The 27814-nt window shown below is 44.2% G+C and overlaps 1 protein-coding gene across 2 annotated transcripts in view; it reads right to left on the bottom strand.

Moving 5' to 3' along the window:
* RUNX2 (RUNX family transcription factor 2) overlaps positions 1-27814 on the bottom strand; it is a 222432-nt gene that overhangs the window by 59767 nt on the left and 134851 nt on the right. Inside the window, exon 7 of one of the 2 annotated variants that reach the window (XM_075048977.1) lies at positions 6458-11421. The exons of the other annotated variant lie outside the window; for it this stretch is intronic. Coding sequence (XP_074905078.1) covers positions 10943-11421 — 479 coding nt within the window. The 3' untranslated portion in view covers positions 6458-10942. Of the gene's footprint in view, positions 1-6457; positions 11422-27814 lie in introns of those variants that run through there. 2 annotated transcript variants of the gene reach the window in all.

Here is a 27814-nt window from a genome sequence, read left to right as displayed (position 1 = left end):
GGAGCTGGAACGGGGGTGCCTTCAGGACCCTACTACTTGCAGAGGAAAGCCAGGATCAGAGCATGGAGATTTGCCTCTGAGAGGACTTTTGTTTATGGTCTGCATTAATTTACCCATCTTCATCAGGTTTTCACCCCTCAGCCCCACAGAGATGGGCATGAGCCCCGACCGACTTGACTTGAACGGTCTCGGGGAGGTGCCATCTCCTCTGAACCATGGTCTGTTCAAGTACCAGTGGTTTGTGTTTTCCTGTCTCTAGGTTGCCATGCTGCAGATGACCTAAATTATCTCTCTCTATTTTTTCTTCTCTCCAGATGGTGAGGTCTGATACAAGCAGGTGTGTCTGAGCAGCCAATTGCCCCATCACAGGGCACAAACCCTCAGCCATGACCAGAAGATCCTCTTTCCATCCTTCACCACAAGTGCTGCCGACACAGAGCGGGCACAGGGTCTGGCCCTCTGTGCCACACACAGCCGGATCAGTAAATCCAAGAGACGATAACCAGGTAACGCTGCAGTTCATCAGCACGTTATCTGTTGGTATTTTCTGTCGTGGAGGAGCTGGTAACCTGCTCCAGGACAGATGCCCACAATAAACAAAATGCCAGTCTTGACATGACCATCCCCCCCAAAGTATCTTTTATAAATAAATGCAGCGCACACTAAAAAAAAATCCTTGCTCCTGGTTAAATGGAACAACCAAAATGAGTTCCTAATTGGAAACATGAAAATAGCAACTGGGGGGATCCTCTTGGTCAGTCGAAGATGGGGAGGTTTGAAACGGCACGTGCAAAACCTTCCCTGGCTGGCAAGGAAACAGTTGCACAAGTTCTCCGTAAACACCTTTATCTGGAGTTATTAGCTGGCAATCCTAAACATCGGGTGAGTTCTCCCCATTGTTTCACAATGGGTTTTTTTCTGGTTTCTAGGAACTGTTTTCAAGGACTGCCATTCAGCATATGAGAAAAATGTGTGAACATGATACACAGTCAGTTCTTTTTTCTCTTGGACATTGCCCCATTACAGAAACACAAAATATCACGTCACCATGTACCCTACTTTTCTCTAACACCTTCTATCCAATACCTATAAGCACATTACAAACATGAGTGATTTTACTGTGATTTCAAAGATCCTTGCCCAGAAGGAAATCCAGTGTCTGTGCTGAACATAAGGAAAATATGATTGAAGGGGTAGTGTGAGGAGAGTAAGAGGCATCTTTCTTAATGCACAATACAAACCTTATAAAACAACAATCCTGTCTCTATCTAGTAGTTTAAATTAATCTCTTCCAGACAAATAAAATAGACTAAGGAAAGAAAACAGGGCGGAGGAGAAAGTACAAAAAAAGATGGAACAAAGATGCCATTTTAAATCACTGGCCCCAACTCAGCATGTAACCATTTTCTATGGAAAGGAGCAATTCAAGCAAATTCCTCATCAGCTGGTACTTTCTACAGCTCCACAAAAGCCAAAGGCTGTGGATTTTGCAGCTCTTTAAAGTATAGGGGGAAATCCCTGCCAGCGCTGCTCCAAATCCCTGAGCGGTGCAGGAATTGCCGCTCAACACGCGGTGACCGATCAGCGAAGGGACAGAAGCACAGACTGGATTTTCAGTCCCGACTTTGAGATCTAGCTGCCAGACGGCATTGCAAAGAAAGACCTCTGGAGATTTCTCATACTTTTTTTGGCTTATTCTCCTGGTGTATTCATCTTAACAGAAATCAGCTGTTCTCATTCTCACTTATACAGCATTTGCAGAAGAGACTTTAGCATCTGGCCTGGCTATTATTAAAAGATGAGAACATCCTGCCCTGTCAGGAGAACACCACTATGGCAATAAAAGGACAAGGATCCTTTGCATCCAGGTTTCCCGAGATCAGTCTGGATTATTTGGGATTTTTTTCCCCTTCTTCCACAGCCTTTCCTGTCTATTTCCTGATATTTGCTAACCGGCCTTGCACACCCTGGAGCAGGGATAAAGATTGTGCTTTCCTGGGAGAAGCTCTCTCACAGCGTTTGGATGCAACAGCATCATTTTCAGCTCCTAAAGACTTCTTCCAACTGCGGAAATGAAAAAGTAAACAAGCTGGGGGGCTGAGGGGCTGCCTTGGTGTTTAGGCTCTGACTTTATTTTTAATAGCACTCTAAAGTCACAGCCTGGAGGAATACAAATGAAGGGGTGGAAAGGTGAGGTTGCTAAGCAGTGGACTCCTATAGATGTGCAACAAGGTTTTAAACCCTTACTGTACCCTGTGTGCCCAAACCCAAAGGCAGGCAAAAACCCAAGTCCAAACCCAAACCCAAGTCCAAGCCCAGAGGCTGGGGGAAAAGTCACAAATCGCACTTTGGGAGGTTTGGGGTGGACGTTAGGAGAGGCGCAGTGCCGGTATGCCCTCCTGAAGCTCTGGGTCCATCTCCACTCTTGGAAGATATCAAAACTTGCTGGACACAGCCCTGTTGAGCAGGTCTGGTGGTGGTGGTCCTGCGTCCAGCCTCCCTTGGACCAGGAGACCCACGGAGACCCCTTCCAACCAGCATTTCAGTGTCCCTTCATTGATAACGCCCACATTTACGGGTTGGAAAATGCTGGCGTCCAAAAATGCGGGGCTATTAATAGAGGGACTTCAGCTGATCTCTACTGGCGTAATCAGCATCTGAGTTTGGCCTCGCGGTGAACATTAATCACTGGCAAGTTGCTGCGGCGTATCGACTTTAACATGGGTTGTTTGCTTTTCTCTAAGTGTTGGGACATCCCGCAAGCTCCAGCTGCTCATCCCGAGCGAGCTGCAGGGAGGGAGCGGCCAAGGGCTGCCTCCGCGGATTGCAGCGATCTCTGCTTTTCTTCCTGCCCCACCGCAAATCCTGAGTAAATCTGTTGAGACAGCACAACTTGGCCCTAACTACGCATTGTTTTTTGACCAGATCAGCAGTCTGGAAACTGGGTCAATTTTTCTAAACATGTGGTTTAGAAATGTGCTGTTTCAAAGGACACTATCCAATCGTGTGAGACCAAACATTGGATTTGTAGTAAAAAGAGCTAAACAACAACAACAACAACAAAAGTTCAAAGCTCTCTATAAACACTGAGTCCAGGGGACATGCTGACAAAGTAGAGAAACAGTAAATTCCCTGTTCTATAGTTAGGGAAACTGAGGCATAAAAAGAGGAGTCTAAAGCTGCCTGGAGAATCACAGACAATGCTGAAATTTCCCAGCTACAAAACAAAAGCTAATTTGTCTCATCTTTACAAGTTCTTAGAAATATAACTATAGGCATTTTATTTTATTCTCTCACCCGAACTGCAGTAGGGAAATTCAAGTCCACTTGTTATTTAAGGAACACAGTCGACATTAGGAAAGTAGAGAACTTCAATTTTAAGCTATGTCGTAGCTCCCAAGTAACTTTGTTTGCACTGCATCAGATCACCAGATGCTTTTGGAAGTTTAGGCTTTGTTCTCTTCGTATCTCACAGCCCTAACTGTTACTGGGGCCAACAGCTTCCTACTCCCAGAGGGGTGGGAATCGGGAGATGCCGATGTCCCCCCCTCCAAGGCCACATAAGTATCACGAGGAGACCCCATGGGAACAGCTCCATACATCTCAGACTGATATTGCACCAGTAGACCTACAGGGAAAAGATTATAATTACAGAAGGCCAAAGACAGTCTTTTCAATGCTAAATAAATATATTTTTTGCTTTAAGCTCATGCTAAAACTTTTCTTCAAGATGTTGAGTAGAAATACTCAACCTGCTCCCAGTTATTTTATGTACCACAGTCATCCCCATCACCTATCCAAAGATTATGGGTTTCTAGAGGATTTGCTTATAATTTTAAACCATCCAACAAGTATTTCTGGTGAATAATGCTCTTGGTCTGTTCTCTGCAAGTGTTCAGCCCAGTGGTGAGCGCCTGAGCTGCAAAGCTGGTCACCCACACAGCACCGTGACCTCTTCTACCCAAATATATGATCTAGTGTGACCCCCTCCAGTGCTGCAGAGCGCTGCTGTGACTTACGCAGAGCATTGGGCATCCATGAGCGGTCACCCAGGGGAGGGATTTCACCCCCAAATACCAATTCATTTCCTTCGGACCACGCAGAAGGTAACTAGACGGTACATGTCAATCCTTGGATATATAACTGAGGTTATTTCCTCTTTTTCCCCAGCAAACAGCTTGATGAATTTTTTATTTGGTGCCAGCACAGGGCATGGTGCTGAACCATAAAGTCAGACCCTGCTCTTTCTCTTTACCACCTCTCCCCAAGAGCTTGTTTTAGGCACAAAAAAGGCTGATTTAGGCCTGTGGCTGCTAGCATGCGGCTGCTCCGAGCCCCTCCGGTGTTGCTCACAACCACAGGAAATTAAAAAGTTAAACCCAAGGCCAACAGGGAGAGGCAGCGCAAGATGCTGCCCGCCGTCTGCGCGCTGTGTGGGACCAGTAAAAACTGACTCCAGCGATCCAGCGTTAACGTTCAACCCTCATAACCCAAAAGCAAGAAGCTATTTACTGCCACCAAAAGATGGGGAAAACAACGGTCACCACGCCTTGCAGGAAGCATCTTGAAATCTTATCTCCTAAAAATACGTGGAGTTCGGTCCCCCCCCACCGCTCCACATGTCTTCATATCAGCCAGTCCTCCACGCTGACCAGTGGTGGTCATTTTGCCTCAGGAGTGGCTGGTTTCTGGCTAAGGCAAGAGAACAAGAGTCACCTTCTCAAGCTACAAAAGGGTAAATTAATCAAAAAGTCAAAAGCAACACCCCCAGCATGATGTACGATGGGAACTGCTGTGCTGGCTCAGAGTGATGGTTTGGCTATTCCAACCCTGTGCTGACCATGTCTGCCATAGATATCCCAGAGAAACATGCCAGAAACCAACAAAAGATAGAGGGATCGCTGTAACTCCTCAATAACCTGCCTACGTAAGAACATTATCCTGCCAAACCTCTTTACTCAGATTGGTTTTAGCTGAATATGTGTTACCCGTACAGTCATACAAGCAGTTTTTAGCTTAAACAACCTGTAGCAGATAGCTCCTAGCCTGACTCACAGAAGCACGGGATAATTTGGAGGGGACCGTGGGAGGTCTCCAGCCCAACCTTCTGCTCAAGCAGCCTCAGCTCCAGGGTCAGACCAGGTTGCTCCATGCTTTACCCAGCTGGGTCCAGTGAACCTCCAAGAACAGAGGTGGCACAATGTCCCTAGGGCCCTGTTCCACCACTTGACCATACAAAATGGTGAAAAATTGTTTATTTCCCTTTATGAGCATCTGGATTAAGTGACCATGAAAGCAAGAATATAATGAGAATATAAGTCTGTGCTCTGACCAGCTGAGATGAGTTAACCTGTGTACCAGAGGGCAGCAGAAATTCTTAGCACTAATGTTTGTAGCATAAGTCCCCCCAAAACAATTTATATAGCAATTACACCACAGAGCATTGATTGGGTTGCTTGGTTCCTCACTCTTGGCTACAGCTTCCCTAAAATCAGGACTCAGATTATGGGTTGGAATGAAAGCACCCATGAAAACCCCCAAACATTATCTCAATCTTCAACCACCACGCAAGAAATGTGTAGGTCCATGGTAAAGCCAACAGAGCTCACAACATCAGTATTAGTGACGCTTAAACTTCAGAGTTAAATGTTTCTTGAAATGATGAGGCATGAGAACCTCATGCCTCTCCGTCCTACTACTTCTCTTTTGCAGACTCAAGAAATAGCTAAAAAGGGTAAGAACTTACTATGAAACCAGGCACAAGCTTGCAAACAACTCCTGTCCTCTCCTCTCCTCTCCTCCTGCAGACAGCCTTGGGTGAACTTAACCTCACCTTCATTAGCTGCATCTCCTCCTACCCCTAACACTAGGCTGGAGGAAAAATAGCCTCCTCCCCCAGTCTCCTCCCTACCCATATGTCTTTTGCCGCTTGGAAACTATTCTTGCCTTAGGCCATGCAAATCACAAGATTATCTGTAACTGCATTCCTCAGGTCTGACCAGGAAGAGGTGGAGATAGCGCAACCCCCATCCTGGAAAAGCGCCATAAACCCCAATCCCTCCCCCCTGGTTTGGAAATCTATCCCGCCTTTTCCTATAGGTCAAGCTCTGCCCACCAGCACCGTAGCACCAGAATGTCCCAGCTAATGTCAGTTGTTAGGTTTCAGAGTTAATGATCTAGCAAGATGAATGGAGCGGTTTGCACTCCTCTAAGAAACACAGGTTTTGATAGTTTGCAGACTCAGGAAAAGAAGCGACATCTGAGATCAGATTTAGAAGGTGTCCTTTACCACCCATAGGCCTGGAAACTTGCTTTTTATATATAATTGAAAACTTAAGTGCTGCAGAAATTGATGGGGCCACCACGGAAGGGCCGGTACTGTGTTCTACCATGTACTTACTTTACCCTGCCTGGTGCTAAGAGGAGACAACGGAAGAAAAAGAAGCATAGAAGAACATTAACAAAAAAAAGCCATTTTATTGAAAATTAAATTCAAACTTCAAATTATTATTACAATCATGAGAAAATGCCAAACAATTCAATTTACAGTTGCAACATACAATACAAATAGTCCCTTTGAAGTTGAAGTAAACTGATCCACAATCATCGTCTGTGGCATAAAGCAGAGTGTGTTTGTACAATATGTGCATGAAAAGCAAATCTCGGGTGACAGCGTTTGAAAAAATAAAAAATTAAAGCTTGTATTTACACAAAATGCTACAAATATTTTGTTCCAGCGGAAATTCAAGACTGGTAAAGCATATTTAACAACAACAACAACAAAAAATTGGAATGTCACTCATATTACCTAAAACAAAAGTTACTGTAAAAGTATGGTTTTGGCTGATATACTTAAAAGTACTGCATTAAAAAAAAAAAAAAAAGCAAAGAGTTATCTGTAAACATGGAAGTAAACAAACATCTAAAAAAAGTTCTCAGAAAATGTTAAAATGAAATGCATTCTATTTAAAAACAACAAGAAATTCAGGGGGTTCAGAGAATGGGGCTTCTTTGAGCTCATGGCTGATCCAGGTTTTAATTATTGCTTTTGCTCATGGCTTGTTGGCCGCGTGCAGCCCGGCGCGGGGCTGAGCTTTGCTTTGCTAAGTGTGAAAGTGCAAAATTTTCCCCACTCGAGATGGTACCTATGGAAACCGGTAAATCTTTGCTCGGGGGACTGCTGGCAAAAAAATTCAATGCTAAGAAATACACAGCAGCTGGTCTTTTAAAAGAATCGATAAACGCCACATGAATGATGCTGTGAGTTAAATAATTTGCTTTACTCATCCGTCCCGACCCGCTGACCCCGATCTGGTTACCCTTAGGAGGAGGGAGAGGAGGATTTAATCCTCCGCTCAGCAAAAGGGACATCGTGCCTGTTGTGCTGGAAGTAAATCTTTGGTAGGATAAGAGAGCTGGAAAGTAAAAAAAGGCCATTTTTTAATCTTCAAATCTATGAACGGTGCCAAAGATTGCCACTCACCGAAGGGAAGGGCTGTCGTACCTTTGAGAAAACTTTCTGTCAATGCTAAGCACCTCGCAAAACATCAAATCATCTGATAGCATTTACTACATAGTGCCAGTTGGGGTTCCTTTTGGTCTGAAATCCTGATTCAAGAGCATTTCCAAGTGAACTTGAAAGCATTTTCCAAAAGCTTTGATGAGCATCTCTGCCTCAGCCTGCACAACTCCCTCCGTGACCGGCCTGACGTACCGGGAGAGATTTTCCAAAGGCACCAGGAAGGTTCAGGAGCATGGGGGTCTACGAAAAGTCAAGGGGCTGGTGCTCCTCTGTCCGTAGGTACTTAGAAAATCCTTTCCTTCCTACCTCAAGCAGGCAGAGCCAGACGCCTGCCCGTATGGCCGGGGAAACCGAGGGCACGGATCGGGTACGCACGCCTCGACCAGGAGGAGAAAACGTTTTCAACGTCTGTCCCTAATGGTCCAGTTGAAAAACCGCGGGGACACAAACAGAGTCCTGTCGGTACTGAGCAAAACAAAAGTCTGGTCCGTGCTGGATTTATCCAGAAACAAAAACCAAGTGCTTGAATTTTACAACAAAGTCTTAAAAAAAAAAAAAAAAAAAAAAACTGGGTTGCTGCCTGCAGCCACTCTTAACAACATTTCAACACAAAAGCACCCTAAAAATTACTTAATATGCATACAGTAAACCTTAAAAAGCCCTTCTCAGCAATAACAAATAATGTACAAATATAGTACCTTTTATTAAATAGGAAACAGCTTGCACTGGCAGTACATCTTTTTCTCTTGCTTACTAAACAAAAAACAAAACTGAAATGTGTAACCAGACACTGGCTTTTTAAGTGCTGCTGAGACTAACAAACGTATTTTACAGTTACAAATAAATGGACAGTGGTATGCTTCAAGCTACCACAAACCAACAATAAATAGAATCAATTACAGCTTCCATCTTTGAAGGAAAACTAAGTATTAGAAGAAAAAAAAAAGTGTCTTACTTATACTTTAAGCATACTTGGTATACAACCTTTAGAAGGCAAAGACTTTATGAAATTTTTTTTTTTTTTAAGAGCACGTCATCACGCAAATCGGAGAGTCGTACCATGCTAATGTCAACCCGTTCAACAGCTTCGCTGTTAACGAGCAGCGATGGTGTTGTCCGGCTCTGTATGGCTATCCCCACCGTTAATTTATCGCAATACTTTGGAGGTAGCCAAAGTACGGCCAAGGAGCGGCGCGGTGGCCGACAGCCCCCCCGTGGAGGCCATGGCTGAGGCTGGGGAAGGAGGGAATGCCGGCAAACCCCATCGGCACGTGCCGAAAATCCCGCTAAACCAGGCTTAACGTCACCGGCTTGAGGGGAGCGTGGGGAGAGCCCTTCAGCTCCCGTCGCAGCCGGCCGATGCCGCGTCGCCTCCCTGTTTGCTGGGCAAAATTTGGGGCCCTTGGCCGGAGAGGTTGGCGGCAGACAGGTTGGGTGGGGGTTTCGGGTGGGATTTGCTCTCCCTGTATCGCGCCTGGGAGCCCCGGGGTGGCTTTTAAGGTGACTTTTTTTTTTATCATCTTCAGCGTTTGCAGAGGTGGGGATTGCTGCCCTCATGCTTGTCTCTCTAACGCGGCAACAGCCACATCGGCTTCAAAGTCAACACAGCATCCTTACGGCTCCAGCATTTAATGCTAACGGGCGGCGATGCGCTACCAGGCAGTTTCTGTCTCAAGTTTTGAACCTTTTTATTCTATCGAGTGGGCTGATATTGCAAGGGAAGGGGAAAAAGTGTCACCAATTCTCCCTTAATCCTATTTCTGAGATATTTAACAATTCGTTAATTTGTAAAACACGGGCTTTGAAACAGTTTTGAATTTTCTTTGGGGGAAAAAAAACCCTGTCGAAATTCAAATCATGCTGTTAAACCAGAACATTTTAATATGAATATTTTCAAATTTTGAAGTTCTGAGAAAAATCCTGGGAGAAGAAGAAATTAGGGGAAGGGTGGAAAATATTTCATCCTTCCCACCATTTTTCCAGTGTCTCCACAACTACTGATTAAAAGGCAAGACTGTGTTGAAGGCAACCAGACAGCTAATAAAAATATTTTAAACACAATATTTCCTTCATAAGTTATATAAAAAGATCCTACATCCAAAATCATTTGATGTGGATGCATTTGGGTTGGGTTTGTCATTTTTAAGTCACATTGTAAACTGGTTCACACTGGAACTGCTTTTCAAAGTTGGGTAAAGGTTTGAGGTTTACACCATTGCAGAAATGTAATAAGTAAAAAAAAAACAAAACAAAACAAAAACACTTTTAGAGACCGAAGTCAATATATCATTACATTAAGAAACGTTTAAAGGGTCCAAATGTCATTAAATAATTATAAATATTCTTTTAAAGTTATATGATGATTCATGTTAGCAAACAACCTCAAATTTTACACATTTATAATTTAAAAAAAAAAAAATAAAAAAGAACATAGCCGAACACAAATACTATGTATACCATTTTGGCTCTAGTAATATATAATGCCATTTTCATATTCTGCATAAGTAATAACATTTTGTTTTTTGTTTTTAAAGGTTTTGGTTGTTATTTTTGGTTTTTGGCTAATCGAAGGCAAAATGAACGGATACAAAAGCAAAAAGGAAACCCCAGGGTTGTCTAGCCTAACTTGAAAACTTGTTCTCTTTAAGTACCCAAAAACAAACCAAAAAAGCAATGAATACAGAGAAGTTCCAACCGTTATCTGCAGCAAGGCTCGGACAGAGTTTTTTGGGACAGCTGTTTTCATCTGAATGTATCATGGCAAAATGGAAGCAACTCGATCTTTGCTCTCCTTTTTATGTGCACCAATACAAGCCAGTTGAATTGCACTACGGGTGTGAAGAGGGTCCCATACATTGTATGATTGCAACTGTATCTGGAGTTCATGGTTAGGGTTTTTTTTATTAAAAAATAAAAGGGAATGCAGCCTTTGCCTTGCATCACCATGTTTCTCCTGATAGCTGGGGAGTCCGTTCTCTCCTCATTGGCAAAAGAACTCACTAGTTTTTACAACACTCTAGAACAAAAAAAAACAACAACAAAAAAACAAAACAAAAAAAACCCAAACAACAACAAAAAAAAAAAAAAAAAAAAGGAGGGGGTGATTTTTTTTGTGTTTGTAAAAAGTACATTTTAAATATAAAACAAGGTAAAATGGTTCCAAGAAAAAAAAAATAAAAATATGTGCTTTGATCCACATAATCTGAAACATGGGTTGTGGTGTGTTGGTAACTCTTGTGTTATTTATGGCCATTATCATCCCATCTACACAGTTGCACATATCGGTAAAATCTATTTTTTTTTTTTAAAAAAAAAAAAAAAACAAAAAAACCAGGCACTTCGTAGTTAGTCGACCGTTTGTTTGGTTTGGTTTTTTTTTTTTTTTGGCTCGCGGAGGTCAGGCCGGCTACGGAAGAAATCTCAGTACGGCCTCCAAACGGACTCATCCATTCTGCCACTAGAATTCAAGACGGTTGGGGAGCTGCTGTGGCTGCCATCCGCCTCCACACCATCACTCTGGTTGGGCAAGTTAGGGTTTAACAGCGTGCTGCCGTTGGACGTGGTGGTGCACGGAGGAAGCATCCTGGAGGGGGAGCGGTCCCCTCCCGGCACCATGGGGAACTGGTATGATCCTGACGAAGTGCCATAGTAGAGATATGGAGTGCTGCTGGTCTGGAAAGGTCCACTTTGGTTTTGGGAAGAGCCGGGGTAGGGTGGTGGTAGGTAGGTGTGGTAGTGAGTGGTTGCGGACATACCCAGTGACATGCCTGAGGTGACTGGCGGTGTATAGGTAAAGGTGGCTGGATAGTGCATTCGTGGGTTGGAGAAGCGGCTCTCAGTGAGGGATGAAATGCTTGTGAACTGCCTGGGATCTGAAAATGGGCCCAGCTCTGAAGCACCTAAAAAATTATAACAAAAGACGGGGGAAAAGAATTCTGTAAATACCATTTTTTGTATCACGTGATGAAAGAATTTTATTTTGCTAAGAAAACCCACTTCTTTTGGCCCCCAAGAGAACAGCAGATCACATCAAATAATACATTGCAAGGAACAGAGTCATACACCTGTCTTCTACAAGCGCTGGGCCAAACTCATCCCTGGTCTAACTCCACCGATGCCAATGGAGGGAGCAGCATTGCCAACCTGAAGCGTTCAAAGGTCACAAGTCAGGCCGGGGGAAAAAAAAAATATCTCAAAAATCAAGAGATTGAAAAAGAGCCAAAAAGAGAAAGCTGGATTTGGAGTTGATTTGCCTTCTGGTTTCTGAGCTTTGAGGGTTACGTGTCTCTGGGTTTTTGCTATAGCCTCTTGAGAAACTCAGGTCTGGTTGCACACGAAAGCTGAGATTCCCACCTCAGCACACACCGTCGGGAGCTGAGGTTTCGAGACAAGCAGAAATTACCGTGCAACTTGTAATAAAACTACAAGAGTTGGCAACACCGAGTTAGTTGCACCACTGACACCAGGGGAGTTACACCGGGGGTGACTAAGCTCCACTTCTTGCTTTAAATCAATTTATTTAGGCGAGAATCTGCTCAGCTACTTCCTATGGCTGAAAAATATTCTTTGCTGCATCTGAAGGATGGGCAAGGCCACTGAGCTGATAGCAGAGATGCCAAGTTTACTTTTCAGTGCAGCCGATGGAAAATTACAAGCCCAACACTCTTCCTGCCATTGAAAAAAGTTGTTTTCATATGTAGTCTGTGCAGTCTGGTTGAAAAAAAGACCACACAGTTTATGGCTACTGTGAACGTCTGGATGGTAACACTGTGAATTGGAGTCTAACGCACAACAGGGATGGGTAAACTCATTTTGCCTAATTTCTAATCCCACATCAAACACCCAAAGTTTCAGAGCAGAACTGGAAAGCAAACGTTAGTAGCTTGGTGATCTGCTTAGGAGACTGTGGGATGGACAGGAGCAGAAGAAAAAAAAGATGGTGAAAGCTTGTGTTGAGAGCCAGAAGAGTGCAAAACAAAAAGGGTGTGGGAAAAGGGACGGGGGAAAGAGAAAAAGCCTAATGAAGAAGTACAGTGCAAGAGGGAGGGAAATGCATTGGCCAGTACACAGTAAATACTTATATACATTTTTAGTCGGAAAGAGCGGGGTATAAATAAAGGGGAAAAATCATGAAAACAAATGGGCTCTTCCTGTGCTTCCCAGCTGACACCTCTACAGCTTTACTGTCCTCTAGATCCAAGGGTTCACCCATCTCTTTGCCAATCTACCGAATCTGACTTACCTAAAAGGAAAATATGGCATCTTCTAGATGCCAAACTGACATGCTAAACACCGAAACACCCTGTATATGCTCAATTTAAGATGCAGCAATGCCTTTCCTTGCAGATAAGCTTCGGATCTGACCTGCCGACACTGCTGTGTAGAAGGTCCCTCCAGTCCTTCTGCCCTTGGCCTCCTATAGCACCCACAGCGGTGGTTGCTACTGTAAGCCACAGACTCAGCAGACCCTGCCACCTTGTGTGGCACATTTTGTGATTTAGATCACTATTCTCTCCTGTTCTACCAGCTCATTTAACCCACGCCTTCAACGATATCTAAAAGCAGCAGGGGGGGGAAAGCTCAGGCACAGCTTGGGTTCAGGCTGGAGACCTGGGCCACAGCCAGCCAAGAGTCCAAATCATGCAGCCTGAAACCTGGGGATTATAACCCACCGTCTCAAAAGATATTGGGTACAGAACTTCAAATGGGCAGTAAAAGCCCATTTTTAACTCTGATGACAATGTGATTACTATTATCTTTATCTGGAACTGAATCAGTGACCTACGGGTGAATGGGTCTGTCTCCATCATCAACCCCTCCAACCACAGCCCCATGGAATGTAATATAACTTGTACCTTTACAGCAAACACTCTACTACTTGATGCAACTTCTCTCGTTCCCAACTGCAAACAATAGCCAGAGGCCATACCACCCAGATTCAAAGCTGTAATTTTGGAACACTATCCTTTATATTGTGAACAGGTCTGATACGTATCTGGAAATATAAGGTTAGAACATAATTTCCCCAGCTGCTCAAAATACTGAGTTTCAATCTGCTACTGCTTATACTCCTTTTTTTTTCTTTTATTGTTATTGCAGCTCTCCCAACATGAACAGAGTTGCTCTTAGTTTACCCTGATAGAAGCTAAACAAGACTTTTATAATCAAAGGTAGAATTGGTATGAGTGTAAGGGTGTAGAAGAACATCGGCATTTTTGGTTTCTTTGCAACCAGTACTTTTTTTTTTTCTTAATAACACAAACTATCCACACAGTCTTACACACTAAAAGTCAGTCTCCCTTTTAGGGCTAGATCCAAATATTATCTGTATGGGTGCTGCCAAGGGATCATGTATGTGTCGAATGACTGGGAATGTGCACACCACACGTAGGCATTTCTAATGTGGGGCTACAGACCTCCTTACATACCCTAGTAAATCCACACTTGTTTGTTTTTACTGTTGCTTGTAAAGCACAATCCTATTTACCCAAAGGCCAAATAACCATAACCCTTTCTTATCTCACTCATGGCTGTGTCTGCATGGCTCCTGCACACTCACTTCTTTTGCCCAAATGCCTTTTGCTGTCTCCATAACTCCCTGCACTGGGCTGCGATTTGTTCCCAGCCTTATGTATCTCCATTGTGTAAAGATATTTTTGGAGACCAGAAAAAGTTTTCTGTGATGCCTGTTCTGAAGTCTCCTTTCCGAAGGAGTTTAGAAACTTTTTAAAAAGTCACCTCTAAAACTCAGCTTCTTGCTGTCCTCACTGCTGTGCAATCTCACTGACGCGTTTTCACCCTACTCCTCCTCCTTTCTCTGTGCTACCTCCTTGTGTTAAGTTGATTTTGGTTCTAACTTGGAAACACCAGATGCACATTCATTTATATACATTTAGCTCTTTGCTGGACTGGGAAGATAAATAGCTCTTCTGGGTATGGCACCCATCTTTGTATATCTAGTTGCGCACAAATAGCGATGTTGATCAGCAATATAGTAACATGACAGTGCAAGTAAATAATATATTTATTCCTCTCCCCAGCAGGATTAAACATTTATGCTAATTTTTCTCCGTCAGAGCAAGAAAACAATTTGCATCTGTGAATTCCCACTCTCGTGATAGCTTGTATTAAATGGGTGAAGCGCAGATCCTCCGCCCTACATTGTGGCCGCAAGATTGCAAAACCACCCTTCGGTAAAGAGAAGAGACTTTATTTTCTGCTGCCAGAAAGAGAAACATGGCAACCAGCACAGCAAGTGATCTTCTTTCCCTATACAGTCTGATCAGGTCACCGTGCTTGACAATACAAAAAATAAAAGTATATTTTTAAAAAAACCCCTTTACGTCTGAAAGAATCGAGGTTAAACCATTTTTAAATCTTCCAAGCTGATTCCTCCCTAACACAACCTGGCACTCAAGTTTTCTGAGAGCTATATGTTTAGAACAGAAAAGTGGTCATGTTAATATGCCAATATTTATGCTAACATCCTAGATTCAAGAATACTGCTTCAGTGTGTTTCATATTTAGAATAAGAACAATTAAAATTCCATGTGGTTTCACTTATTTTGATGCAGAAGCCTCATTAAAAACCCTAGACTTGGGCATTTGCCAGCAGCCGACTAAAACGGTTTTGCATTTGCGCTTAAAAACCAATTTTACCTGTTGCAGCTTTGCAGCTCTACTGTTTACAGCTGAATGCATACCGTGGTCATTTCTCTTTTTCAGTTTACAGATGCCAGCTAATGCCAGTTAATGCTCATTTCTCAATTAATAAGCTGTGCTTGTGGTTTGCAGAAAATAAGGCAACAAATTTCTGCCAGGTTTACAGCACTTTGGCCAATCGCTTCCAATTATTAAAGATCATAATGTACCGTGGATAGATTAACTCCTTGTGGGTATAGCAAGCTGACGTCTACTTTAAAGGGTTATAGGATAATTTTATAACTTACAAATATTGCAATTTGCTTTGTCGTTTTATGCCATAAGGTCACTACCAAAAAAAAGGTCCCCTTGGCTTACTGCGTATGTCGGATAGGGAAATTTCTAGCACGTCAAGTCAATGCATAATCACTGGATGCAAGAGAACAGCATGGTGCTGTATTCAAAAGTCACTGAATAGTCTGTCTCAAGGAAATTCAGCTACATATAGTTAAAGATATTTACCAGTAGCTAAATGATTCACTTGTGTTTTGGTGAACTACAGTGTTAAGACATTTGCTGAAGCAGATACTAGGTTTTGTGGATTTTTGTTCAATAGTTAGTTTGATTCAGGCTGGGACGCAGCACTACTTGATCTATTAAAACTGTTTTTTCCTTCCCTAACATCTACGTCTATGAATTATATGTGCAGCTTGGATTACTTACAGCTGATAATATCGCCTCGTATGAAGTATGCCACACACTTCACATGATGAGACGATTTTCAGCTTCTTACAGCTTTGCCAAACTTTAAATGTTCTGGCTGAAATTGTCCATGCTGGGCGTCTGTCTCAGGCTAAATTGTGATTTATGCATTTATTTGTTTTTAAAATTTCAGCTGAAACTCTTTTGCTGGGAAAAATATATTGTTTTACTAATCTTAAACTCTGAGGAGCCGTCCTTTGAAAAGCTGTACCAGTTCCACGCTTTGAAGTAAGGACTTGAACTTTGGAATAGGAGTGGCTTTTGTGTGAGAGACGTTGCCATGAAAATCCAGCCAAATATGAACAAATCATAAGCATTCTGCCTAAAAATGGGCAGAAGAGTCTGTGCCCCTACAAAGACACTTGTCCAGAGACTGAAATGAAATCCAGGAGTCCCAAGTCCCAGCATTTTTTCTGCAAATATTGCTGAAACACAGGGACACCCCTACCCATCCCTGCGCCAGTCCTGATCCGAGAATTGGTCCATCGGTGGCTCCATTCACTGGAATGGCAGAAGCCTGTGTAAATGGAGCTAAATGATGGTCCACGTGGACATTTGTACGATTATTAAAAAGAAAAATTTGGGAAGGTGGGGTTATTTGGGGGTTTGCTTTTTTTAGAAATCTGAGAAACTATAAACATAACTAGAGACAAACAAAAGGATGTTATTAAGGTTACCATGTGAAGAGTGAGCAAGTTAGGGAATACCAGCATTCAAGTTACTTCTCCATATGCACTACAATACAGAATTCAATTATAGGAGAAGATGCTATTCCTTTTACACTAGCCCTCCTGCAGGCAGCACCCAAGCTGACCTCCCCTAGAGATACATCAGAGTTAAGGAATAGAGAAGACTGTTGTCTCTATATCTTCCAAAGCCACTGCTGCAAGAAATCAGAAGAGTTGAAGTGAACAAGGTGAGGGAGACCCAATTATTTCCTGAGCAAACTGGATTTTATAAGTGTTTCTGCCACACGGCTTCTACGTGACTCAGTTGAAATCTCTCCAAATCACATTTTCACTTCTCTCATTTTCTGTGCCCAGCAAAGACGTTGGCTTCTGATTTGCACGCATGCTAAATATTCATAGCTGCAGCTGAAGCCAACAGGATCATAGGTCTGAACATAAGGCTAAAGACAGAAAAAAAATCATGCTGTAGGTGACACAAAGAAGGTGCACTGAATTACACGAGACCTTAGAGTCAGTCTCAATACTCTTTTTAAAGCAGGTTCGTGCTTTCTTGGGAATATTGCACTGCAGTGAACTGTGTACCAATGCTATGGCAGAAATATTAGAGCAAAGCCCATCGAGAAATTAACAATTCCTTCTTCAGAGCAGAATTTAATGCTCTGCAACAAGCAAGGCCCGAGGAAATGCAAAGAACAAGAAGAAAAACAAAATATTGAAGAGCTGCTCATTAAGTTAGCACTGTCCATCCTGTGCACTGAATGAGACAGGAATCCCGTGGGAAAAGTATCATGTGATCCTGTAATTAAAATCTGTAATATAATGCATAAGCAGAATGAGGCTGATTTAAAGTTGCACGGGCAACATTAAGTACTGAGATTTCCCAATTTCTAAGCACTTAGTTTTGCAATCTTAAAGATTCTTTGCAACACGTTTGGATGGGGGGGGAGTGATTATTTGCTAGCTGGGTGTCTGTTTTCCCCAAGCATCCTTCTGTATCAGGGGAGAGTGCTATTTTTCTCCTCATTTTGTTAAATTCTAGTCATCTGCCCCTGCTAATAAGTCTTTAGTGAATCACACACAGCACGATCCTTCTCCTGCCTTCTTCCAGGCGAGACTTTGACTCTCCAAAGGTGCTGTACCACCTTCCTTCTGGATGCCGCTGCAGGATGGAGCCTGGGACTGCGATTCCCAGGGATCCCAAACCACCTCTTTGTGCACGTATTCCTTGCTGTAGCCGTTAGGTCCTGATCCTGCAAACCTATGCTGGTGCTCAGCTTCGTGCCAGAGCTCAGGGACACTCCTCCCACACATCTGCCACCGAGCATGTGTCTACGTGCTGCAAGGGTGAGGGTCCTGCAGCGCTGTGGAAATAAGGCACAGGGTTTCTCTGTCCCCAGGTCGCTTTTGGGATGAGTGTGTGTCATCTGGATACTTGCAACCACTTATCATAGGAAATGGTATGTTTTCAAATGCCCTTCCACTCCCTTTAATTCAGAAAAAAAACATCAGGGAAAGAAAAAAAAAAGAAAAAAGCATTTTACATCTTTTTTTTTTTCTTCTTTTTTTTTTTGCATACAATAGCAGCAGAAAAGGTGTGAACTGCCCCCCCCTCCTCTTTCCTTCACCTCAACAAGGTGTTAACTTCAAGGCCTAGTTGGGACCATTTAAACGGCAACATTATTAAGCACAGCAGTCTCACAAAAGTCAGAGGGAGGAAGGAATATTTTAACCCCTTCAGAGCCTCACACACAACAGGCGAGAACCTAATTCTAGTGCACCTCTTCTCGCTGTCCCTCGGTACCCCAGTTCACACACTTGTGCCTTCTGGTATTTAGGTAACAGGACTTTGGCACCTAAAATACCACGGATTAATTTGCAGATAGATGTTTTCACTGAATTTATGGCGCAGCACCTAAGCCCTTTGCTGGGAGAAACACCCCGTAAATAACATAATTAGCAGCGACCATTAAAGTACCACTCGTGCAAACAAGGGAGAGTGTTTCCCAAGCAGAGCTGTTACATTGCTTAACAGCAAAATCAGGGTCTCTTCGCACTTCTCCAGCCCAGGCTGCACCATTACCTGCCCTACTCCCTCAGTAGGACTTTTCTGCTGGACAAACTGCGCTGAAGAGGGTGATTTTCTTTAGGCACCTAAAAGTCTTGCTGGATGACCCTGTGCATCTCAGCACAGGTGGCTGCTGGCTGCACCTCAAGAGGTGGATGATCTTAAATTTAGGAGCATCAATGGATAGAAATTCCTCCCGTGTGTAGAAAAAAGCAACAACAAACTCCTGCTAGATGGACTGTCGGGAGCAGAAATGGAGCTATGAAAGCATCAGTCATCACTGTCTCATTTATAGACACCTCTTGTGAAGCTTCACTTATACAAGACTCATAAACCTTTCTAACGAGAACCACAGGAGGGGGACAAATGGTCACACTACAGAAATACGTCCTCAGCTAGTGGTTGTGACCTGCCACCCATGGATGCCCGTTGACCTGATGTGATGGGGAGCCCCTGAACTTCTTAGTCTTTGCTATCCCATCTCAGTGACTTCAGCCTGGAGCTAACACGGGTGATTCAGGTGGAGAGGAACTGGTAGTATACCAAAACCCCCCTGCTCGTTTCAGTCTCAGGCCATCTACGCGCTACGTTGGAAGCAAAAAGTAAGTAACATTTCCTGGAAATAAATCTAGCAGCTCTGCAACCACTGCATGGCACAAACACACACACAGGCGCGTATCGTTCTTGGTTCAGTTTTCCCCAATTTTTCCTGCTTGTATTTCAGCCGCTGCTGTTTTTCACCAGCCCCAGCCGAAACGCATCAGAAGGAACATTTGAGGCTTTTCTTGGATAGCAACCTCAGCGGCGTTGTATACAGCAAGGGGGTGAAACCGCAGGGCTGAGAGCTGCAACGCATGCACGGCGAGTGTCAGTACAAGAATCCTGTATAAATCCAGTGAATGGGAAGATAATATACATTGGGGCTAGCAGTCTACTTTATTACTTTTTTTTTTTTTTCAGAAAAATGTGCCTTAACTATCCAGTATAAATATTTGTTTCCAATGTTGTCATGAATTGTACTTTTCCACTGCATGCTAGCAACTCAGAAATACCATCTGATCCTCAAGCAGACACAAAGAAACTATGTTTTGCAGGGGCGGGGAGGGGGGGGAAGCCCTTGGCATTGCTCTGTAATTTCACCCTTTAAACCCCTCTTTTTTCCTCCCCATCCAAATTTTCCTTTCGAATCTCGTTCGACTAATATGCTTCCCTCCCGAGGACAGAGGATTCCTTGCTGGTTCTTGATTAAGAGTTTTTTAAGAAGCCGGGAAGGAAGATATTCTTTGAAACTGGATCTACTGTAGGATGGGAGCCAGCACACAGGACACCGTGTCTTTCAGAGAGGGCCACACACAGTGCCACTCCAGTCATATGACTTCTCTGTCACATCCTGAAGCCATTTCCAGCTCGTGTGCGAGTTTGTACTCCCATTTAGAAAAGGATGGGATATATTGGGAACACACATATGGAAACACTTTCAGGGAATCAGTTTCCATGAAATCCATAATAAGCCAAGTGGCTTCAGATGTGGCAGCGTGCCTCAGATTAGCCAAAAAAAAAAAAAAAAAAAAAAAAGAGAGAGAGAAGAAGAAAAAGAAGGACAAGTCTACCCTTTCAGCCCTTATTTCAGTTTCAAGGGGGAAAAAAAAATAAAAAAAAAATTAAAAACCACTAATGACTTATGGCTACCAAAACAGGGAGCCACAAAAAAATACAACTAACGAGCGCTCCTCCCTCCCCCAAGTAACGGCACTGCTATCAGCACTCCCGTGGCTCCCAGAAAGCTCTCTCGGCATCCACCGGCGTGCCGAGCTCACGTGGGACCGGCAGGGCGCCCGCCGTGCGATAACGTGCGGGGGCAATTAAGAGCATTTCCGAAAACTTGCAGCTCGGTGATAAACCGTTCGTTAAGTAAATCTCCCGCGAAAGGCTGGATTCAGGAGGGACATCCTCTGGATGGGGTTGGCTGGACCTGGGTCATATTAAAAGCAGGATTTATGGTGGGGATGATGCGTTGGGTGTTAGGCTGGGGTTGGGGAGCATCTGCCTCGTGGGCTCCAGCGGCTGGGAGCTGAAAGTCAAGAGCAACCCCCAGGTGCCCCCACCGATGGGTACCGGTGAGCGGGAGCCAGGGAGCGCGCAGCCCGAGTCCTGCCGATCCCGAACGGCACGGCAAAGGGCCGGAGGCCACGGCAGTCCCGGGCAGGAGGGAAGCAGCCAGCTCATCTGAGCTAGCGTGGTGCCGGAATAAATTTTTTGCAGGGCCGAGGAAGCGGGAAGAAGCACGGAGCAAGTGGCAGGAGTTCAAACGGGAACCGAAGAGATGCTACGTGCATCTCTGTGACAGCTAGCCACATTTTTATCACGAGAAAATAACCAGGAATTTGGCTGCTAACTGGGGCCGTATCCTACAAACCCTACTTTTCCTGACAAACAAATGACTCCACAAATAGTCCCTCTGTTTTCAATAGGGTTATTTGCGGTAGGAGGGACCACCCAACACGAGAGGATCAGGCCCTCCGCTCCCTCACTCTGCAGCTCACTTAAACCTTCCACAGCCAAATCCGAACACAAGAATCCCCACAAACTGCAACGGCTTTTCCTCGCTGCTGCTGGAAAAGCCCCGGACAAGAAACCCCGTGGAAAGGTCTCGTGTGGTATTAATACGATGCTCTCCCCGACTTCCGCCTCCGAAACGGGGATTTGCGATTTGTTTCTCAGGCTGTTTCTTTCCACTCGAGCCTCAGCACAGTAAACTAACTGAAAACTTCTGCATCAAGGAGAAGGTCTCTTTTAAAGTTTTGCTTGGCTTTGCTTTCAAAGACTTGTCTGTATATTTTAGAATATGTAGAATTTGCCTTTGATTTAAACCTCTCTCTTAACAATAGACAAGAGACGATTTCTCTACTGAGCGATTTAAACAAAAACAAACATATTTTGGTTACCCGGGCCTTGTTCTCAAACGCTTTTTTTTTTTTTTCCAGAGCAAAATCAAACCCTACAAATTGTTACGCTTCTGGCCAAAAAAACTTAAATTCACAAACGCAGATAGTCCAATTTTTCTTTTTCCTGAACAATATCGTACATGGAGGAAGAAAAGGCACCTCCCCAGCCCCCAGACATCCATAAAACACAAACCCCCCTCATCTAAACAATTAAAAACACACTTTTCCCCGCCAAAATAACTTCTCCCTTCAATGGACATTTTCAGCCTCTGTCCCTGTCCACGTCCAGGGCCATGATGATGGTTTTTTTTCCTCCTCCCCGGCATGAAGTCCTGTGTCCCCGGAGGGTAAACAGACACACCTCGTCCTGCGGGGAGGCAGCTGAAAGCGGCTGCTTGTGTTTGGAGCGGCGGCTCCGAAGGGGATGAGGGCACTTAGCTCACGGAGAACTTCTGGATACTGGAGAAATGAGAGGGGAGATACCAGGGAGGCATTTCCATCTTAGGTTAAGAATTTTAGCAGCAGGCGAAATAACGCTGTTGGAGTGAAAACAGTGGAAAATAACTCACCCAGTGCCGGCCAGAGTTTTTTCCCTTACAGTGAGAACACATTTCCCCCAAGTAACACGAACAGCGGTAACGTCAGGCTGTGATAAAATTATCAGACATGTCAGCGTGACTCAAGACCCGCCGGTCAAAGGAATTTGGGGAGGCTCAGGGTGTGAAGGAGCCCCGTGGGGAGGTGCATGGGCAAACACCGAGCCAAACCGCTGCGCCCACAGAAGAGCGAGAGCGGCTCGGGGACGCCCGACCCTCGGCATCGCCGGAGCAAAGCTGCGGTTCTCGACGAGCCGCAGAGCGGGACTCACCGCGGTGCAATGCAGACCGCCCCGGGTCACCCGAGCTTCGGGGAGACGGAGGAGATCTTCGCACACAACCGCTGGGCTGTTTTCGCTAGAGCTGCCGCTCTTGTATCGAAGAGTCAAAAATAACGATCAGCGCGAAGACCCGCAGAGGTTTCAATCCATGCTTTTGGGCACTCAATGCCCGACTAGATAGCAAACTGCCACCAAATTCAGCAAGACACAGATAGCTAAATGCAGTTGTATAGCAGGGCTACAAGCACTGTATCCCTTTTTATATTTAGCATTGCACCACTTGAACAAATTATGATTTCCAATCTCATTTAATAAAAGCAGTGTAAAGCCCTCTGTATATTTTTTTTCATTCATTTCAGACCTAACTTGAGTTTCTTACCAAGTTAAGGCAAACTACTGTAAGCTAAGTTTCAATCCATTATAAACTTGTCCACACAGCATCTCCATTCATCAGCTGAGCTGAAGCTTTAACCAGCCCACCTTTGAACACCTCTAAATAAATGCTTCTTCTCCATAGTGTAAAGTCTGAATATGGTTTTTATCCTCCCAGGAAACTGGTGATGAGAAAGAGAAACAGACTTTGGTCTGTAATAGCTCACATCATAGACATGCTTTAGGCTGTTTGCTGTATGGCAACTTAGGCTATACTTCTAGCAGCTGAAATCACTATTGATGGTCTAAACTTAAAATCCAAGTTACCACATCTCAGATAAACCACAGTAACAGTCACTTGAATGGCCACAGCTCATGGTAAATATGAGATACTCCAATTCTGTAACAGAGGATTAAGTTAAGACTCACCGCCTTGCACTTGCCACAGGCTGTAGAAATGCACACTCCTACCAAAGCCTAACTAAGCCTGCAGTTAAGTCAGGATAACCTGACTAGTCTCTGAATTTGCTTTATTTCAAAAGAAAGCTTGGACAACTTCTAACCGGGCTGGTAAAAAATAAATATATCATGGAGATATTGCACGGGATAATTGCATGTTGGCAAAAAAAGCATATGTTATTTAGAAGTTTAGAAAGCCCACTTATCCATTAAAGCTGTTAAGAGGGGAAAAGCGATGCATTGCTTTCTGGCTCTTGCTACCGATTTGTTTTGTGAGTTTGGGCGTATAATTTGATTTTCCTGGCTAAATTTTGCTTGCTATAAGATGGATATTTTAATACTTCATATTAGCCAAGTGACAAAGGTCAGTAACACAGTTTGGAAAATACTATGAAATCCTTTGCTGGAAGATGTTGCAGAGTTACAAACATAAAGGCAAAACTCATTAGACATTTTTTATAAGCTCTTCACCAGGTGAAGACACAGAAAAAGTGGAAGTCAGACAGAGTACAGAGAACTTGGCTTAAAGTACACTTCCATACGCAATCCCGATATCTGAAACGAAAAAAGAGGCGTACAAAGCCAGCCCGAATTACAGCCTTCAGTTGTCTTCATCTGCTTGAGAAAGCAACAGCTAGAATTGCTTTAAACTAAACACCCCTCCAGCGCATCTGCAGAGCAGACCGGTGAGAGCAGAAGCTGGCCCGGCTGAGGACCAGGCGCCGTGCTCCAGCTCCACTGCGGCTGGAACGGTTTCCTCCATGGGCAAGCAGCCTGTCCTCAAAACAGCTCCAAACCAGTCTGGCCCACCTACGTGGGCCAGGCCAAACTAGAAACTGGTTGGGTTTGGACTACCCTTAAACCCAGCTTCCTATCTAATTTTGGAATCTAATATGACGGCTCCTAATTAGGCTCCAGTGGTACTTAGATCCTCCCCTGCGCTCCTTTTCACCCATTAAAAAAAAAAAAACCAACATGGGTTGGCTTTTAGCAGGAATCAAAATGAAAACAAAAACAAACAAAAAAATCCCTTTAGAGGGAGATATTTGAGAGAGGAAGAGGGAAGAAAGGGGGAAGAGAGGTGCCTTTTTCCCACTGCCAGGATTCCTCTGTGGCTCCTCCGGCCATGCCAGCATCCACATCACAGTTCCCGGGGACTTCCTCCGTGGAGCTGCTGCGAGACGCCTCTTCCAATGAGCCATTTCATCTCAGGCTTATGTGGCAGAGATTTGGGGTCAGCAGCCCTCCTGGTGTTTTTAAGGCACTTGCTGCCCTTCCTATTTGGTAAACCAGTCACCTTTGCAGAAGGTCTAATTCTGAGCCCTCAGTCCCTAGTCCAGATCCCAGCCTTTGCAATTTGCGCCCTAGAGGCATCTGAATGTTTATGCCCTTTCTCACAGAGGTTTCTGCTCTATACCTTCCCTCTGTCAGTGCTGACAAACCCTGCGCAGCTCTAGGTCTGTTCACCATGCGGCAGTGATGACTCCCACTTTATGGCCAGCAGTCTCATTCAGAAGCCCAGGGATATTTCGGATGTATTCATAAAGGCCCCATCACTTCTCAAGCATTGATTCATATGTTCTTTTATACTGTTAGCTTTGACTTCCTTTGTTTTTAAGTTCATTTTCTAAAAATCTTTTAACTGCACCGAAATGATCTATTTCAACCTTAATGATGTTTTTTTGGCTGGGATTTCTCCTTCTTTGGGACATGGTTTTATTTTTGTTTTCAATGGCAGCAATACACATAACTAGCTCGCTACACTTAACAGGAGTGACTTGCAGATGTTCGATCCTTTTTCTGCACAGATCATATGATCTTATGAGGTCCCTGTCAGTCCTATGTGACTATGACACTACAGACCTATAGGAAATAGAAGAATTGACCTAGCAGCTGCTCTGGGGTTATTCCCACCTACCTAAGAGTAAGGAGATTCACAGAACTCTATCAACAGCTATTAAATACAATGATCCAGATATAAACCTCCTGCTTTGGAAACCCCTACAGCTTCGTAATATATATATATTCTGCTCTTGCACTCCAGGGGAACTGAGTAACCCCTTTTGGCCATGCTGAGAAGGTGACGGGTCCTGGGTGGACCCTTGGTCTAACCTGGTGGGGCTGATCTTCTGCCCCACTCAGCTTTTTCAGTGATGATGCTGACCAACACTGCTCGCCTCTTAGTACAAGGTGTAATGAGCAGCTTTGTGCTTTCTTTCCTGCTGCCTCTGAAGCCTGGGAGGAGGTGAAGAGCCACAGAGCTATCTCAGTACCCTCCTTCAAACATCATCCTTGCACTCCCTTCTGACCCAAGCTCACTACTGCCCGGCTCTAGCGAGGCTGCAGCCACCGCTATCACCTCGCTGGCTCTCTTCGTGTTTCCTCAATTCCCTCTCGTATTCTGCTGTACATCTTGTAAACAGTTGTACTGTATTTAAGAGTGCAAATTCGCAGAGGACAGAGCTGACCCTTCTTTTTTTTCCTCTTCTTTAATTGTATAGTCCTTAGCACAATGGGATCGGACTTCCAGACATTACCGCAACACAAACAATATTAGCAGCTGCTGCCTATCGTGTGGTCAGGGGTGATTCCAGCAAAGGCCCATTAGCTGTTCACAAATACAACCATTACTTTGATCACTGAACCGCATCGCCTGCAGTAGCCAAACTTGGGTGCTCCAGCTAAAGTCAAAACCTCACGCGAAGCCTTGTAAAGGGGACTGGCAAGAGGACTGATCTCCAGTTCATGGAAATCTCCTTTCAATCCCACGTTCAGCTTTCAACACAACACAGAACATCATAATTTAAGCACAGAATTAAATATGGCAAGCTGTGTTTTTACAGACATCTATCACCTAAAAATGATGTGCCTTATACATTTGGTCCTGTACCTGTGCTGCAATCCTGTTTTCCAAGCAAGCCCACTGCACAGCCTAACTCTATCAACTAAAACAAGGGGGACATACCTTTAGCTGCCGGCTTCATAATATTCTGCCAATTCTACACAGTGCTCGTTTAATAGAAAAGGGCATAAAAAAGCACTGATGCCTATGGATCCAACAGCGATAGCCCAGTTAACCATTAAAAATAACGAGTGGAAACCACGCATGCGGCATCACTAGAGCTTGTGTAGAGACTTTCATCTCAGCTAAATGAAAGAGGCTTTGTGGGTACTGCTCCTAACCCAAGCATACCACCTTCCACTTCCCACCGCCAGAGAAATGTGGTGTTAAGAGGCAGAAAGATCGACGTGAGATGCCCTACCCTTCCATTTTGCTTTCAGAATTGATCCTTGTTTTAAAGCCCCTGGGCTGTTTTTCTCTGCTGGTGTTTCCCTTCTCTCAGCACGGTTGCTCCTCTTTCTCACAAGAGCCCAAGGAGGCTTTCTCCAGCTGCCTACACTCAGCACTTCTATATTACAAAATAACATATTACAGCAAACATTCATGGCTACCACAGGACGAAAGGTCAAGTGGGTGGTTAGAGAGACCTTTGGGAAAAATGACGGGGAAGCTTGGAGGTGACATGGCCCAGACAGGGCTGAAGACGCAGCACACTGACTCTTCTCCTCCTCCACAAGCACCTTTAAAATGCCACAACCCCCCCTGCATTAAGTGTATGATACCTCTCTTGCCACAACTAAACTTCTTCATGCACTGAGAACGTTGCCTGGTCCAAGTAATCCCAAAGGCACAACACAGTTTCAGCTCGCTCTCTATTCGCAAATTTGCCCATGGAATAATTATGAACGTGGAGAGCAAAGAGGCTGCTCTGGGTGGGTGTCTGCTACCCAACTGCGCTGCAGGCTTCTCTTTGCTTTTGGCAGAACAAATGCTAACTAACCCTAGAGGAAAAAGCCCCTCTGTGTTTCTTAAAATAAAAGGTTAAACAGTGTATGAAAACTAAGGGAGAATGCATATCCTGTTGTCCTATTCCTGTATCTCCATCTAGGGTAGTGGGTAAGGAATTAAATTCATTTTGTTAGAAAAAATGGGAGGGACTTTACAATTGGGCAAATATAAAAGCAGAAAAATTCCTTAAGGAATTGCAGAAGCCCACAAAGTCAGTGAAAAATGCTTTCTCAGTGCGTTTTTTCAGGTGTGTTGGAAAAGCAGAGTCCCACTAGTAATTCAACCAAAAATAACTCATTTTCAGCAGATACCGTAGGAGTTTGGCTGATTAGGGAAGGGAACGTTCACTATTCGATAGATCGTAGTGGACCCACAGCAAACTTAGATGACCAAAATATTTTTGCACGGTGCCCCTCCAGCCTCCTTGCAAGTCAAGCCAGTTCTGCATCCCGCAACGTCCAGCTCCCTGTGAATTCTGCTGTCTCCCCGAGACCCACCGCAGCAACCTCCTTTCTTACCCACCTCCTTGTTGTATCTGTCACCGCCACAGGAACCCACTCGAACCTCAGAAATAAAAATCGGTGCTGCAATCTGGCAGACAAAGTTATAGCAAGTTCAAATGAGTGGAAACT

Source organism: Buteo buteo, chromosome 17 (genome assembly GCF_964188355.1).
Source record: "Buteo buteo chromosome 17, bButBut1.hap1.1, whole genome shotgun sequence".
NCBI lineage: Eukaryota > Metazoa > Chordata > Aves > Accipitriformes > Accipitridae > Buteo > Buteo buteo.
This window is presented reverse-complemented; position numbering and strand designations above follow the sequence as displayed.